This window comes from Phallusia mammillata, chromosome 5 (assembly GCF_965637545.1).
Source record: "Phallusia mammillata chromosome 5, kaPhaMamm4.hap1.1, whole genome shotgun sequence".
NCBI classification, from domain to species: Eukaryota; Metazoa; Chordata; class Ascidiacea; order Phlebobranchia; family Ascidiidae; genus Phallusia; species Phallusia mammillata.
The window spans coordinates 20124265-20138135 of NC_137256.1; the positions used below are offsets into that span (position 1 = coordinate 20124265).

Here is a 13871-nt window from a genome sequence, read left to right on the forward strand (position 1 = left end):
TGGTTCGAAACAAAGTGAAGATAATAATTATGCATTCGTGCCATTGTTTTTGCCTGGGAATTGGAACTTCAAAATAGTAGTGCATACATTCACATATTGAAACTGTAGTTTTCTGCAAAAAACAAAAATAGGCTATCTTTTCTACTGGAAGTGTTATTGTATTGGTACAACACTGTAAAAATAATATGTGTCAAAATTTTTGTTTTTGTCATACTTAGACGGTGTTCATATTTAATTAAATTTTCATTTTTTTGTCATTAAATCAAAATTTGGAAGTAATTTCTTTTAAAAACGCGTGTGGTTTCGGAACATTGGTGACCTTTTCTAGAACAGCATTGTCATGACCACAGGTTCAAAACTTAATCAGATTTGTAAACCGGTTCAGGTTCAGGCGGATGTCACAGTGGAATTTGTGACAAAACCTATCCGCCACAAGCACGAATATTGGATTAGTCGTAAATCCAAGTCACATTGCTGCATTGCAACTTGGGGAATTTTGGTTTGTGGTGAAAACGATGCAATCATAAGGAACCTTGAGGTTAAGACCCATTGGCCAAATTAAATCCAAATTCTCCACTTTTAAAGTTTCGTTCAGGGACATGTTTTGGAAACAAAGAGATGCTTGAATACACAAATAACGGAATCAAAAAGGGGTTGCGTTGTCATCAAAATGCCAAGACAACTCTTGGACTTTGTTTTTTTTCATTTTGTGCTGATGACAAGAGCAACGTCAAAATCGTTTGTAGCAATTTTTTTATTTGTAATTTAAGCTATTTCGAGTTGTAAGTTTCAATTGAGAAAAATGCATTTAAAATTAAACAGTTTTTGCCAGCAATAGATTTGTGACATAGGCTTGTTGTTTACGTTAATGTAGTGTTCGCGTAATTTCTATACAAGTATCGTCAAATGACAATAGCAACGTCAAAACCATTTGTAGCATTTTTTTCATTTGTGCGTTTTATCGAGTTGTATTCAATTGTGCAAACTACTTCTGAAATTGAACAGTTTTTGACAACAGTGTACTTGTGGAATATAATTGTTTTTTCAATTTTTGTGCGTTATCCGTTAAAATGATTGAGCCAAACTATTAAGTCGATAACACAAAGTAATTATTGAAGTACAATAATAGCTGAATTACGCTCAGATAAAAAACGTCTCTCGGAGCGCAGATTTGATTTCAGGAAAGATTTGATTTCAGGAAAGACACAATTACATTAAAACAATCACCAAGCCGGAATAGCCAAACGTTATTGAGTCGCAACAATATGTACACAAAAAGTCCATTAAATGCGATTTTAGTTTCATTTGTACAAAATCACGGTAAAATTCTATAGTGCACAATGTAACCTACACTGACATGAAATATTTACAAAACCGCCACACATTAGCATTCAGTTATAACCATTGTCACGGTAATATTTTGCCCTTGCAATCACATCGTTGGAATAATCATTATGGGTTGTGCCCCCGTCCAAATTACCCCATGATCGCACATTACGCACTCCAAAGTTATAAGCAGCCACCCCACCCTGTAACTGTTGTGCCTGGGACCAATTTGGCTTTTTCCGTAGCACTGCTCTAATGCTGTCAATCAAAATCTGACTGCCCTGCTTAACGTGGGTCACTGAGTCCCATGCTCCTGTTGGTGTATGGTACCGTTTGTCAATCTGTAAAATTAAAATTAGTTCGTTTAGTCGCTGTTTGTTTCGAATTGGTTTGCCAGCAATCATTGTACATTCAAGTAAACTATAACAGTAGAATAAACTATAACACTTGTGTGGGAAAAATTACGTGATATCTTGTTCTAAGCACCGTCAATAACACAATGAAATGCTTATCACTGCTGTAAGTCGGGCGGGTTCGGGCTTAGGTTTCTTAAAAAACGGACTTGATTCTTTTTCTTTCAGTATTTTTATTCAGAAATAAAATTAACTGGCTAAGTAGCTACGTAATGTCTTACAACCCCTAAACGCCTTGTTCAAGGCCATTGTCCGTTGTGTTTGTCTTTTCAGAGGCTTTCAAGTATAGCCTGGTAAATCACGTTTATGGGCCTAAACGGGCTTTAAAAAAAACGATCCGGGTTCGAGCCGTGATTTAGGCTTGTACTTTTGGGTCCGGGCACCAATTTCAGGCCCGTTAACAACTCTGATAATAACGGTATTGCCTTATGTCACATTTCATTGTTTGTCCGATAAGAATGCACGAATAAGTAAAGGTGGCCTTCTAATACACTTTTGTACAAATTATATGTTGTGTACATTCGCATTTTGAACAAAGAAAATAATATAGCTTGGTTGTTTCACACAAACCTGCATAAGGCCAAATGCGTTTCCATGATCACCCCAACCATTGCGTAATACTTTTCCGGCACGACTTTCCCGGCTTATTATACCTGAAATACATGCAACCCGTAATTTAATGAGAAATAGAAAACAAAATTTCACATGGCCACCAGCTTAGCGAGTCGGTATTGGTTCGAATCAGAGAAAAGCGCAATAGACCACGTGCAAGAAATATGACGTAAATTGTTTTACTTTGCAATTAGTAAGGTGCACTGTACAGTAGGCTATCAACAAGTTATAATCCACCCATAGTGCTTTCCAGCCAGTGATTGTTTATGTCATTGAACTCTATTAAAAGAGATTTTGTTTGCTGGTAAATTGATTTCTTATTGCGCATAACGCAAATACATAACGATTAGCCTAAAGCTTGCTTTAAATGTGATTTTAAAACCGGTAAAATTACTTTAGGCTACGGTATATAGCCTAACCACACAGTTATGCTGCCTACCAGCGATAACAGCCGGGTCAAAATTCTTCGCACGGGCTGCCTCTACAATGGTTCTTTTGTACTTGTTCATTGCTGCCAAGTCTGTACGGGCCATCTTTTGTGAAGCTCTTACTCCTAAATACATCAAAATGTTTAATTTGAAGTAACAAGCATTTACTGATCAAATGATATATGTTTACTGTTTGTTTCATGGGCGAAGAAATACACCGGAATCGGTAATGCTGTAATTAATCTTTAGATTAACTACATGTGCAGCATACGAGACAGGCAATGGTGCTTGTAATTCAACTTTTGATTGGTTCACCACTGAGCGTGTGTAGCTCAGTTGGTAGAGCCCGAGTCCCGGACTCCTGTCGTGGATTTGAATCCCACCGCAGACTAGATTTTTCTAGCCTTTGCCTTATCATATGGTGCATGCTTGGTCAATAGGCTTGGCGTAATAAGGTAATTTTAAAACAAAAGTCGCACATTACAATTTACAATGTTTGGTAATCGCCTACATGTAGACACCCAAAAGAGGGTAGCCTAGGCTATATGTCAATGAAAACAACTTTTTTAAAAACAGCACATATATTGGCTACATTGCTAACTTAAAGTAGGCTAAATACCTTTGTAATTCAAACCATCACTAGATGCAGTAGCCTGTGATGCACCAGTAGGATTTAGGGATGCAATATTTCCATAAATTCCATAGTACCCCAAAACGCCTGACAATAGAAATTGGATTGTTCTTTGAAATGTATGTTACTACCAAACAGAAACACGTTTACTGATTTAAGAAGTATGACAGTTTTTACTTACTTCCAAAAGCTTGAATTCCGATGAGTAACGAAAGCAAAAAACAGATCTTCATTCTGGCCGATTTTTTAACAACTTATCAACAAGACTACTTTTGTATTTAGTATACAAAACTTCAAGAAAACGAGCACTACGCGTACATCAGTTGGACAACTGCGAAGTCTTAGCCTTCGCGCCTTTAACTTGGCACATCGGTTATATATTTTTCGAAACAATGGTGTACCCACATCCTTCTTTATTTGCATTTTCGCAAACAAACCCATGGCCCTCGTGACTGTTTATGACAAATTTTCCATCTTGTGAGGCTCAACAATGGTTTAAAAGTTTCCATCTCGTGATGATAAACAATAGAATAAGGCAGTAGGCTACTTTCGCTTTGTCAGCTTAAGGAAGTTTTTCCAAGGGGCGCGGCCAGGCCCGCAGCGGGATAAACAAACCAAACCAAATGAAAAAAAAAGTTTTGGATATCGTTTGTGAATATTTTTTTAAAATCAAAGTGGGCGGTCAAATAAAAGGCTTAATAAGCAAAGGCAAAAAATGGGAAGTAGGTCTATATCGTTTTGAAAGGTAATAAGCAACCTATCAAGAATGCCAAACTGGCTAATTTTTTCACTTAGAACGAAATAAATAAACCTTTTTAAAACATAAAAAAGTTCATAATTATGAGGGCGGGGGGATTAAAACGAGGTGATTGACTTTAGTGGCGAACCAAAACGATTAAGAACGCTTTAAACTCCATTTTCCATGAGATGCACTCAGAGCCTTGTAAAAAAAAAACTTAGACCGTATTCCACCCGGCGTAACTTTCAACCAGATTGTGATTTCAAGTGAAAACTACATGCATCAATTTTTAAAACGTGGCAAAATTTTACCCGCCTTAATCTCAAAGTTATAGTTTACCTTTGTAGCAGTTGGCCGGTTTAGGACGTATCCTTTAGCAATGATTGTCCTTTGCTAAGGGTGTTACAATTGTTTATAGATAACCAGGGCTTTCCACTTTTTGCAAAAAAAGTGATCCTGTTTCGGCCACTTGCGTTTCTCAAAGTCTAATGCCCTGTACTTAGCCGCAATAAGGCCACTAAGAAAGAGATTTCTATCACAACTTACTAAATGTCGTGGCCTTCACAACATCATCCTTTTGGAAATTAGTGTTATTCGATTGGCAGGAAAAAATGCTCCAAATTTTTTGTACACACAAGGTACAGTACCAAAAATGTTTTAAATCAACACTATACAGGCACTTTTCCAAAGCACTGGAAGCTATGTGCTAAACAAGTGGCCTTTTCCAATACAGCACAAAAACACACAAGGTCAACTTGTACCAAGTCCAAGCCAAAGACTTATTAACGAGCATCATACAATGACCAGCAATAAAAAGACCATTCATTTGAAACAAAAATGCATTTTAAACCGGTATGCTTCCAATCAACGTTTTGCAAGATCTGTGAAATTTTTTGGACGTGTTTAGTTACAATCGATGTCTGAATACCAAGATATAAGAAAATTGCAACTTCCCTGTACATTTCTCAAAGTATTTTACAAAACACAATGTAATCAAAATATCATAAAACACACAATTATGCAACTTCTCAATTCAACAATTAGAATTGTCTCAATAAATCAGCAACACCTTCAAACCAGAGAATGAAAAAGATACCCCATTTTTCACCTTTGTTGCCACTACTACACTTGAGATTGAAAAATAGGAATCAAGATTAAAATAAGGTCAAAGGGTTCTCCATTTATTTGTGGTTGGTCAAAACTAATAATTTAATTGCTATATATAGCAGATTTGTCAGTAAACCGGCTTATGTACAGCAAAACTAAGCAGTTTTCCTTGCACTAAACATCAATTTTTTCTGTTAAAAATGTTTTTGTATCAAAAATCAGGATTAGGATTGCAATTAAAACAAGATAACAGGCAGTCTCATTTACCAACTCCCAACACTTTGACGATAAAACAAGGCAGGTATTTCCAACATCAAATTAAAAGCAAATATTGAAGGATTTGATCAGTCTGCCCATGTGTAAAAGTACACTTTCTGCCATGCAGGGAGGTAACTAGACAATGGGTCAAATATATATCTCGCAAGGGGTATGTTTTTCGACATGTAGGCAAAGAGTTGAAGTAGCTTCGGCCTATAAATAAAAACAGATTTTTGAATATAAAAATTGGAAATAAAATTTAAATGGGCAGTGTTGCCTTATTAATTTTGCTTTACTGGTGCAACAAAACTTTTGCTAAAATATCCAAAACATTTTTGCAAATTTTTCTTTAATCCGGTTTATAGCTAATCGTGCTTTTTGTAAAAAAAAGTTTAAATAAACTATAAAAGAAGTTAACCTACACACTGAAAACCTTAAAAAGTCTGAAGTCAACCACCATTTTTAAAGTTTAGATATATATTTCACCTAAGTTATAGACATCACCAGTACCTTATTCAATTACAATTTAACCTACAAATACTTTTCATATACTCAAAAAACTTAAAAAAAAACAAAATATACCAACGGTATACACCGCCTTGAAGAAACTTTTTAATTCGTTTTAAGATTCTTCTGAACATATGCCGAATCAAAATGGAACTAACTGAACCAAATGAGTTACAACAATTTCTGACTTGATGTTTGTTTTGGTGCAATTGTGTTGTGATTTGTTATTCACCATCAAGTGAAATAAACTTAACGGAACTCAGACTTCAACAATAAATGCTCAATCTGACCTGCATACCTGCCTACTAAACTGCAATGTTTTTATTTTTCTGGTACTTAAAGTGTGCGCAAATCTTTGGCATGTGCAGTATGTAATCATGCTTACATTTTCAAAAACATCTTTAAAATCCTGTTAAATTAGACTCTAACTACTATATCCATAAAACAACCTCTTTAAATTGAACTGCTGCAATGTGAGTTTTATAACATGTGCAGGAAATTAATACACTCTGAAACAGCTTCCTACACAGTTGTACAAAATGACTAAGGATATTTTATTTGCTTTATACTTACACATCACCTTTTTTCTGGATTTTTTTACTGCTCTTCCGCTTCACGCATTATAGTTCATTTAATTTGTTAAAAAACATAACCTATTGAACTTGCTAATGAGGTTTTCCACCAAAAATATAACTTTCTTATATTTGGGGTAGAGTATCTACTACCTTAAAAGCTTAATTTGGAAGAACTTTACAAATCATAGCATTTTAAAGCATCTTACCCAGTGGTCTTATCAAACATGGGTGATCTTAGCAGGTAAAGTAGTAAGTTTGCATATCTTCTTTGCAATTCCTTTTCTTCAATTGGATTAAACTTCTTCATGGAAGACTGTTTCTGCTTGTTGAGTAGCACATGGGAGGTGGTGTCACTTACCAATGCTGCCACCCAGGGAATGAAAGATTCTGTACCAAATGCTGCTGATGCTAGTACTAGTAATGTGTACATAAAGGAAAACAGCCATTCATAAGCAGGTGCGTGGTTACATAAAGGTGGAATTTCAGCTGACTTGACATATCCTTTTGTAAATTTGAAATATCATCTACCACATGTAAATTTTCAGGCAGTTAAAAAGATCGGCCTTTTCTTACATATTTAAAGATTAAAGTCAGTTGCCCACCCTACAACTTTGGCCACACAGGGTTTGCAGCAGTCAATGAGTATGATGGTTAGCCCTTATAAACCCACACAACACATCAAAATTTGTTTTTTACACATACTATCAGTTACCTTTACTATTAAAAATATTTTTTGGGGGCGGAGTAAACATTACAAAATTGGTAGTGATAAGTGTTTTTTTATCGAATTCCTGTAATATTTATCTATCACCTTGATGTGCATAAAACATGGGTTAATCATATAAACACCAGAAAAAGGATACAGTGAACCATAGGTCTTACAGAGTACAGAAGTTCACCAATGATTTGGGTTCTGTTGAGTATTGTTGGTGGTAAATTTACCATCACCTTGTCATGTGTATGCGGTTGGTCACAGCTGTCAAGGGTTCTTATCCTGTGACCACTTCTTGGGCCAACATAAAATACATTGGGCTCTAAAATATGTAAATAACTGAAATTATTTTGCCATATTAATAAACAAGTACAAAAAACACATAATAAACTAAAACTTTTTGGCAAGTGATACGACACAAAATACGAACCAGTTTTCTGAAAAGCACTTAGTCTAAGCGTTTAGATCAGTGGTTCTCAACCGGGGGTCCCCTGGGGGTCCGCCAGGTGTATTTAGGGGGTCCGCGACAACTTCTTAATTCCCGCAAAACGAGATTAATAAATCGCGATTTAAAAAAACGCTTTGGCGTTTAAAAATAGCATGAAACTTGTTTGAAAAAATTCTTCGTAGGCGACAAACCACAGTGCATTATGACATCTAAACCCCATTATGATGCAACAGACGTAAATTGTTAGTGGAAAATAACGTCACATTACACTTTAATGGCTCTTTCTTGTTGATTCCCGGTGTCGCAACCCAGAAAAAAGGGATTAAAATTTTGGTCCTGGACCGAATGTGGTTGTAACTTTATGCACCATGTTTTGGTTGCTTGTTAATAAAAAAGGACAAAAATACCTAAAACTCTAAGGGGTCCGCAATTAGATTACAGCACCAAAAAGGGTCCGCGAAGGAAAAAAGGTTGAGAACCACTGGTTTAGATAAACTAACACTAACACTCTGACAATAATGTCTTTTTAAAGCTTTTTTAAGGACAAGTTTAATGAATAAAGTTCACAAAGTCACTTTTGAGCAAGCCATTAGATACATGAAATGAAAAAAAATGTAGATTTAAAAAGAAGTGTTTTACAAAACTGAAAGCTGGAAAACTAATTGATGTAACTTACCTTGACTGCAGGAAGGTTGGTCCTCAGATACACGAGACACACTTGCAGAGTTTAAGTTTAATGAAAGAGATGAAGAATGAATGCCACATTCAAATATCAGCAGAAGGATACACCGAAGTATTACCTGGAGACAAATCATTAAGCTAATATGATAGTAAAAGACCATTACATGGTGGAAAATTTACATTTTTTTAACGATGTAATGCAACAAAAATACAATGTAAGGCCAAACACACCATCTTGCCCAGTGGTTCATCTACAACAAATACATAAACTTACCTTCACAAGGCAAATGATAGAGATTACAGCCCATCTTGCACCTGGTCCACCGGTTCTTGCAGCAGTCATTTCAAGAAATGCCTAAAATCAAACAAGTTTATCACATTATACAAATGCAATACAAGTGATAGTAAAGAGATTCTGGATAATTACAAGTTTGGGCTTCTACCAGCGATTGACTGAAACATGTAATTAAGTAGGTTGTTTTTTCATGATGGGCTACTACAGTGTGAGATTTAGTTTGCAATAAAACAGAGTTTTTACCATAATCATTTGTGTAAGGTAAATGTATACTACTTGCGTAATTAGAAACTTGTTTTAAACACCTGCTACTGATACATTTTAACAAAATACATTAATCTTGACAAAAAAGAAGGAAATGTAAATTTAACAAAAGTAAGTTAAATGTTAAGTTTAAAAATACAATAAAAAAAACTTTTCATACCTTAGAGAATTCGACCACTGTTAACACTTGTTGCAATTTTCCCACAAAACTGTCACCATTTTCCATTGAAAAGAAGTCTTTGGTTTTCCGAACATTGGCATTTACATATCCAAACAAGTTACAAGCAGAAGCAACTGTTAAAACACAATAAATAAATTATGCCTGCTTACAACAATTTAGGTACATTACAAAATCCTACCCAACTCAGTGATAAAAATGGAGTTGTCATAATTTTTGGAAAATGCTTCATAAAGATATGCGGCAGCTTTAACAGATTTTTCAATCTGCAATGCAAAAATATTAAGTTTCGAAGAATAGTGAAATGTATGTCATACAATTAAACCTAAACAGTAGACTTACAGATATAATTTGCAATCAAGTTTCTAAATATTTCTTACTTGTTCAACCATCTCCGGGTTTTGGCCCACAAATCCCACATACGCCGCTTTAGCTTTGGACAACTTCTGAGTAAGTTTCACTGTGGTCATTTTCAGCATTCTAGAAACCATGCCGGGTTGGGTTTGGGAATCCATGCCTGAAAATAAACCTAAAAATCTCACACCAAATGCAGAACTTCTTGTACCGATAAGCAAGAACAAGAACTTTGTTTACCGCGACTTTTGCAAACTATCGACAACTGTTTGAACCCACTAAAAACCTTGGAAGTGGTAAACAGCAAATAAATAATAACGTCAGGTCATTGATCAAACAAAAATGTTTTAAATTAGTGTTTTTAGTTCAATACATTCAAAGTAAAAAAAGAATGTAGACTTGAAAAAATTATATTACGATAGTAAACATTCCTTGATAAGAATGGGGAATCACCAGAAGATTGGGACACGTGACAAAAGAATTGCCATTTTGTAAGGAATGACACTGTCAATAAAACACATTATACCAGTGTCGTGTTAAGCGCGTGATTATTTTTTTCCGAAAGGTTTGAGCATTTTGGCCTAATTTATCTTTGCTACATCAGTGTGCAACTGTGCACAAAGATTTTTGGAAGATTGCTATCGTCAATCGTCATCTATTGTTTTTCCAATCCTTATGTATTCTTCATTAAAAATCACTAACTGTTAGCAATAGCAATCTTTATTAACGTCGTTCTTTGGCTTGACACGTTTTTGTTACAATCAGAGATACAGTAAGTATTTAATTTGCTTTGTTGTCGAATTTACTGTTAAATGCAAAATTGGCACATTTGTACCAACTTGCAGACACAACTAAAAAAGCTTAATCTATATACAAATGTGACATAAGAAGGTCATTACTGGTGCTAACCAAGAATAATATATGTTTCAGCTTCAAATTTGTGTTCAAAATGAATAGTAAACAAAATTTAACGTCGGTGGATTTAAGGCCGGACCGAAAGCTGATTGATGTAAACTTTGATTCTTACAAGTTGTCATTGACCCCACTTCCATCATTCAGAGCTGCCTTTAACTGTGGTCTTCAAAAAGTTGAAGTGAGTGAAGAACATGCAACGTATGAAAAAATACGTTGTCTCACACTACACAATTATTTGAGCATTGATCCATGGAATTTAGATTGTGCCTACTTAGTAGATGCACATGGATGTATTAGAAGGTTTTATGTGTCTGTTGAAAGTCATATAGAACCTGCTCAGATTGTATTTACCTTTGGTGTTGATAATACAGCGAGACCCAAGTTGCCTCCCTGTATTTTGTTTCCATCACCACACATTGCCATTGCCAGTGATGGCATTGGATCTTTTTTTGTTTTAAGGACTGCTGTCCGCAGTGAAAGAAGTGCTGAAAAATGGAGCGTCATCTTTAAAGAAGAAAGCACTGACCCTTGTTTGTTACTGCATTCAGTATTTAGAGACAATGGAACCCACTACTTAGATTTGTTGCTTTTGCGATTTGGTAAACCTTCTAATGATGATGACAAAAAAGTAAATATTGTTATAGACTGGGTTTGCTTGGAAAAACCAGAAAATACAGAAAAGTTTGATGTTTCTGGAATAAAAACATTCGAAGGAAAGTCAGTACCCAACTATGCAGCAATATCAGCGGATTGCTCTGAGCTTTATATTGCTTCAACATTTCCATTTAAACATATACCAGGGTGGGGAAATGAAGAGGAAGTTCAGCTTGCAGATGACTCTGAAACTAATGAGAGTAAAGATGGCACAGAACCACCCTACAAATGGAAACAAACTGCTGAGGATGTAACAATCTCCATCCCATTGCCTGAAGGCATAAACAAAAGTTGTGTTGTCTACAGTTTAAATTCTTCAAAGTTAAGCATTGCTCTTCGTGACCCTAAAACTAATGAAGCTAACACTATTCTTGCTGGTGAAATGTACATGGAGGCAGAGGCTGAAGCTAGCAGTTGGATGATAGATGGTGACACTCTCATTGTAACAATTCAGAAAAAGATTGAAGGTCATACCTGGGCCATGGTAATTGAGGGTGACGACAGGGGTGAAATGGAAGTTAACCCAGAAGAGGTAGCAAGAGTCCATCAACAACTAGCACACCTAACATCTGAAACATTAAACACCGAAAAATCTGAGGGCCAACTATTTAACAGTGGTGAAATTGAAGAGTGTGACTCGTATTATGATTCTGAGGCCTCTTTAGTGCGCTTTGATGCATCTACAAACAAATTCACTCATTCTGCAAATATCAGTAGTTTAAAATGGCTGTTCAATTTGTCATCCTCACCTAATGAGTCTCCATGTGTGGTTCTTAGACATGACGTGGATGCTGTTGTATGGCAACCTACTGCCCCAAACCCATTGAAAGGGTCTAACAGGATAATTTGGAAGCACCAAGCCACCTTTAACGCCCTTGGGTATGTCCATGCGTCCAAGACAAATTTAAAATTTTGTGGCGCCGCACCAGACGCTTCGTACGCGGCGTTTTGCGAGTGCCAGCGCCGTATATTTGTGTACAGGCAACCCACAGCTTTAGCATCTCCTCTGCGCAACCGCAGTTCTGGAGAAGTGGTTCGAAAGGTTTCTTTGCAGCAGGTTGCAACCTTGCCGAACAACGAAGATGTATACGGTTTTGCTGTTTCAAACGACCGAATGTACGTGCTTACTGAAAGTGAACTTGTGGTGTTTAAAGTTGGGGTTGACGCTGGCGCATAGATTTCCAATTGTTGTATAATTTATAAACCCATCAACACTTTTCATTGTATATACAGCGAAAAGTGAGCTGAAGGCGTGTGTCGTGCATTTTTGGCCGTGAGGTTTTTATTGCCCTGTTGTAAGTTATCCTAACTACAACGTTTTGCAAGACGAAATGCATGATAACCGAGAGTTCTGTAATAGTCAAAAAAGAAGCTTTTGTTTACCAAACGTTTGAGTGCAAAATACTCCTGATGAATTTACAACTTAGAAATTCACGAAAACCGAAAAAGTTCAAATTTAGTGTAATATGTTGGCTCGTACCGTAATATATTTCACAACTTTGATCTTTAATAAATATGTTTCTGTACTTTTTGTGCTGCATAGGATTCGAAAAAGGTCCATTTTTTGCAACCGTATTAATATTGTTTACAGCTTGGACGAAGCATGCTTCATAATTTTAGTGCACGAAAAAGAACTTTTTCATGGTTTTAGTATTAGTTGCGATTAGTTTAATAAGTTGCAGTAGGTTAAGCGGACAAAAAAACTGACTACACGTGAATATCAAATCTGAACCCCTATTGTACGCAAATGCTAAACGTTTACGCCTCGATATTTTTGTAAATTGTACAACTTGTGACATAAGAAAATTTAACGAACGTCTTGTCTTACCTTATTATCAAAAAAGAAATAGATACCGACTATATTTTTATAAAGTTTTTGGGGCAAGAAGTCGGCGTAGCGCCATTATATTGTATTGGCTCTGGTCGGCGTAAGCAAAACGCAAATTAGCATTACTGATGAGCCTGCACAAAAAAAATAAAATTCACGAAAGGAATGTACGCTGGCATGTAGGGACAGGGGCGTGCACTTGCCATTCTTTTTTCATATATTTTATGTTCGATGTACATAATTGCTTGATATAGGCTAGAAGTCCATTGACAAACAGCTGCAGTTCAACTTGGATTGGAGTTGACGCCAAACGGTTTGATAGGAAACTGCCCTCAACACCATATACTCCAAATAACATACGGTGGTACACCAAAGCTTTGAAACTTTGGACAGCTTTAAAAAAATTTATTTTTTTATTTTTTACCATGCGCTGTAAAATAAAGATGTGCTTCTCTTACAAAACTTAATTAATCACTACATACATTTTGACGTACCAAGCTTTATTTCTTTTTCCTACAAATACGTTTTTGAAAAATATCTAGACTGTCCAGATCTTTGTCCCTTAGTGACTAAGTGTAGAACCTGGCTTTTAATTCTAAACTTGCTGCAAAAAAACGCGCATAGCATTTCATTTTGCTGGTGTCTGCTAGTCTTGAAGCTTTATTTGACAACAATAGGTCTTTGACGGGTCATAAATATTGCCAAATTCGTCAAAGCAGAATCGTGTCAGCGTTGAACAGGTCTTTTGCACGCTTGTAATGTTCTGACTTGATGCGCCTGCGGAATACATCATGAATTAACTGTTTACATGGGGCATAAGGAACTGCGCTATGCTGCGCAGCCATGGTATGAAATAAAACTTTTACGCCAGACAATACAGGCAGTTTTGTCTGAGTTGTATATTTTTGCAGTCTAAACTGGAAGTAAAACAGGCTTGAATTTACAG

The 13871-nt window shown here is 36.0% G+C and overlaps 3 protein-coding genes across 3 annotated transcripts; 1 reads left to right on the top strand and 2 right to left on the bottom strand.

Moving 5' to 3' along the window:
• Positions 1-1018: 1018 nt before the first annotated feature.
• LOC145229117 (lysozyme g-like) lies at positions 1019-4827 on the bottom strand. The gene is made up of 5 exons (XM_080094380.1): positions 3592-4827; positions 3399-3497; positions 2791-2904; positions 2310-2392; positions 1019-1667 (listed from the first exon to the last, which is right to left on the bottom strand). Exons 1-5 carry the CDS (start codon positions 3641-3643, stop codon positions 1392-1394), a joined length of 624 nt encoding a protein of 207 aa, XP_079950506.1. The 5' UTR covers positions 3644-4827; the 3' UTR covers positions 1019-1391.
• Positions 4828-4899: 72 nt separating this feature from the next.
• On the bottom strand, positions 4900-9780 carry LOC145229116 (peroxisomal membrane protein PEX16-like). Its single transcript, XM_080094379.1, has 8 exons — positions 9555-9780; positions 9356-9440; positions 9157-9290; positions 8712-8792; positions 8433-8556; positions 7460-7630; positions 6803-7010; positions 4900-5727 (listed from the first exon to the last, which is right to left on the bottom strand). The coding sequence occupies exons 1-8, from the start codon at positions 9687-9689 to the stop codon at positions 5601-5603; spliced, it is 1065 nt and encodes a 354-aa protein (XP_079950505.1). The 5' UTR covers positions 9690-9780; the 3' UTR covers positions 4900-5600.
• Positions 9781-10429: 649 nt separating this feature from the next.
• Positions 10430-12623, top strand: LOC145229115 (nudC domain-containing protein 1-like). Its single transcript, XM_080094378.1, has one exon. The coding sequence runs from the start codon at positions 10478-10480 to the stop codon at positions 12272-12274; it is 1797 nt and encodes a 598-aa protein (XP_079950504.1). The 5' UTR covers positions 10430-10477; the 3' UTR covers positions 12275-12623.
• The last annotated feature ends 1248 nt before the right edge of the window (positions 12624-13871 follow it).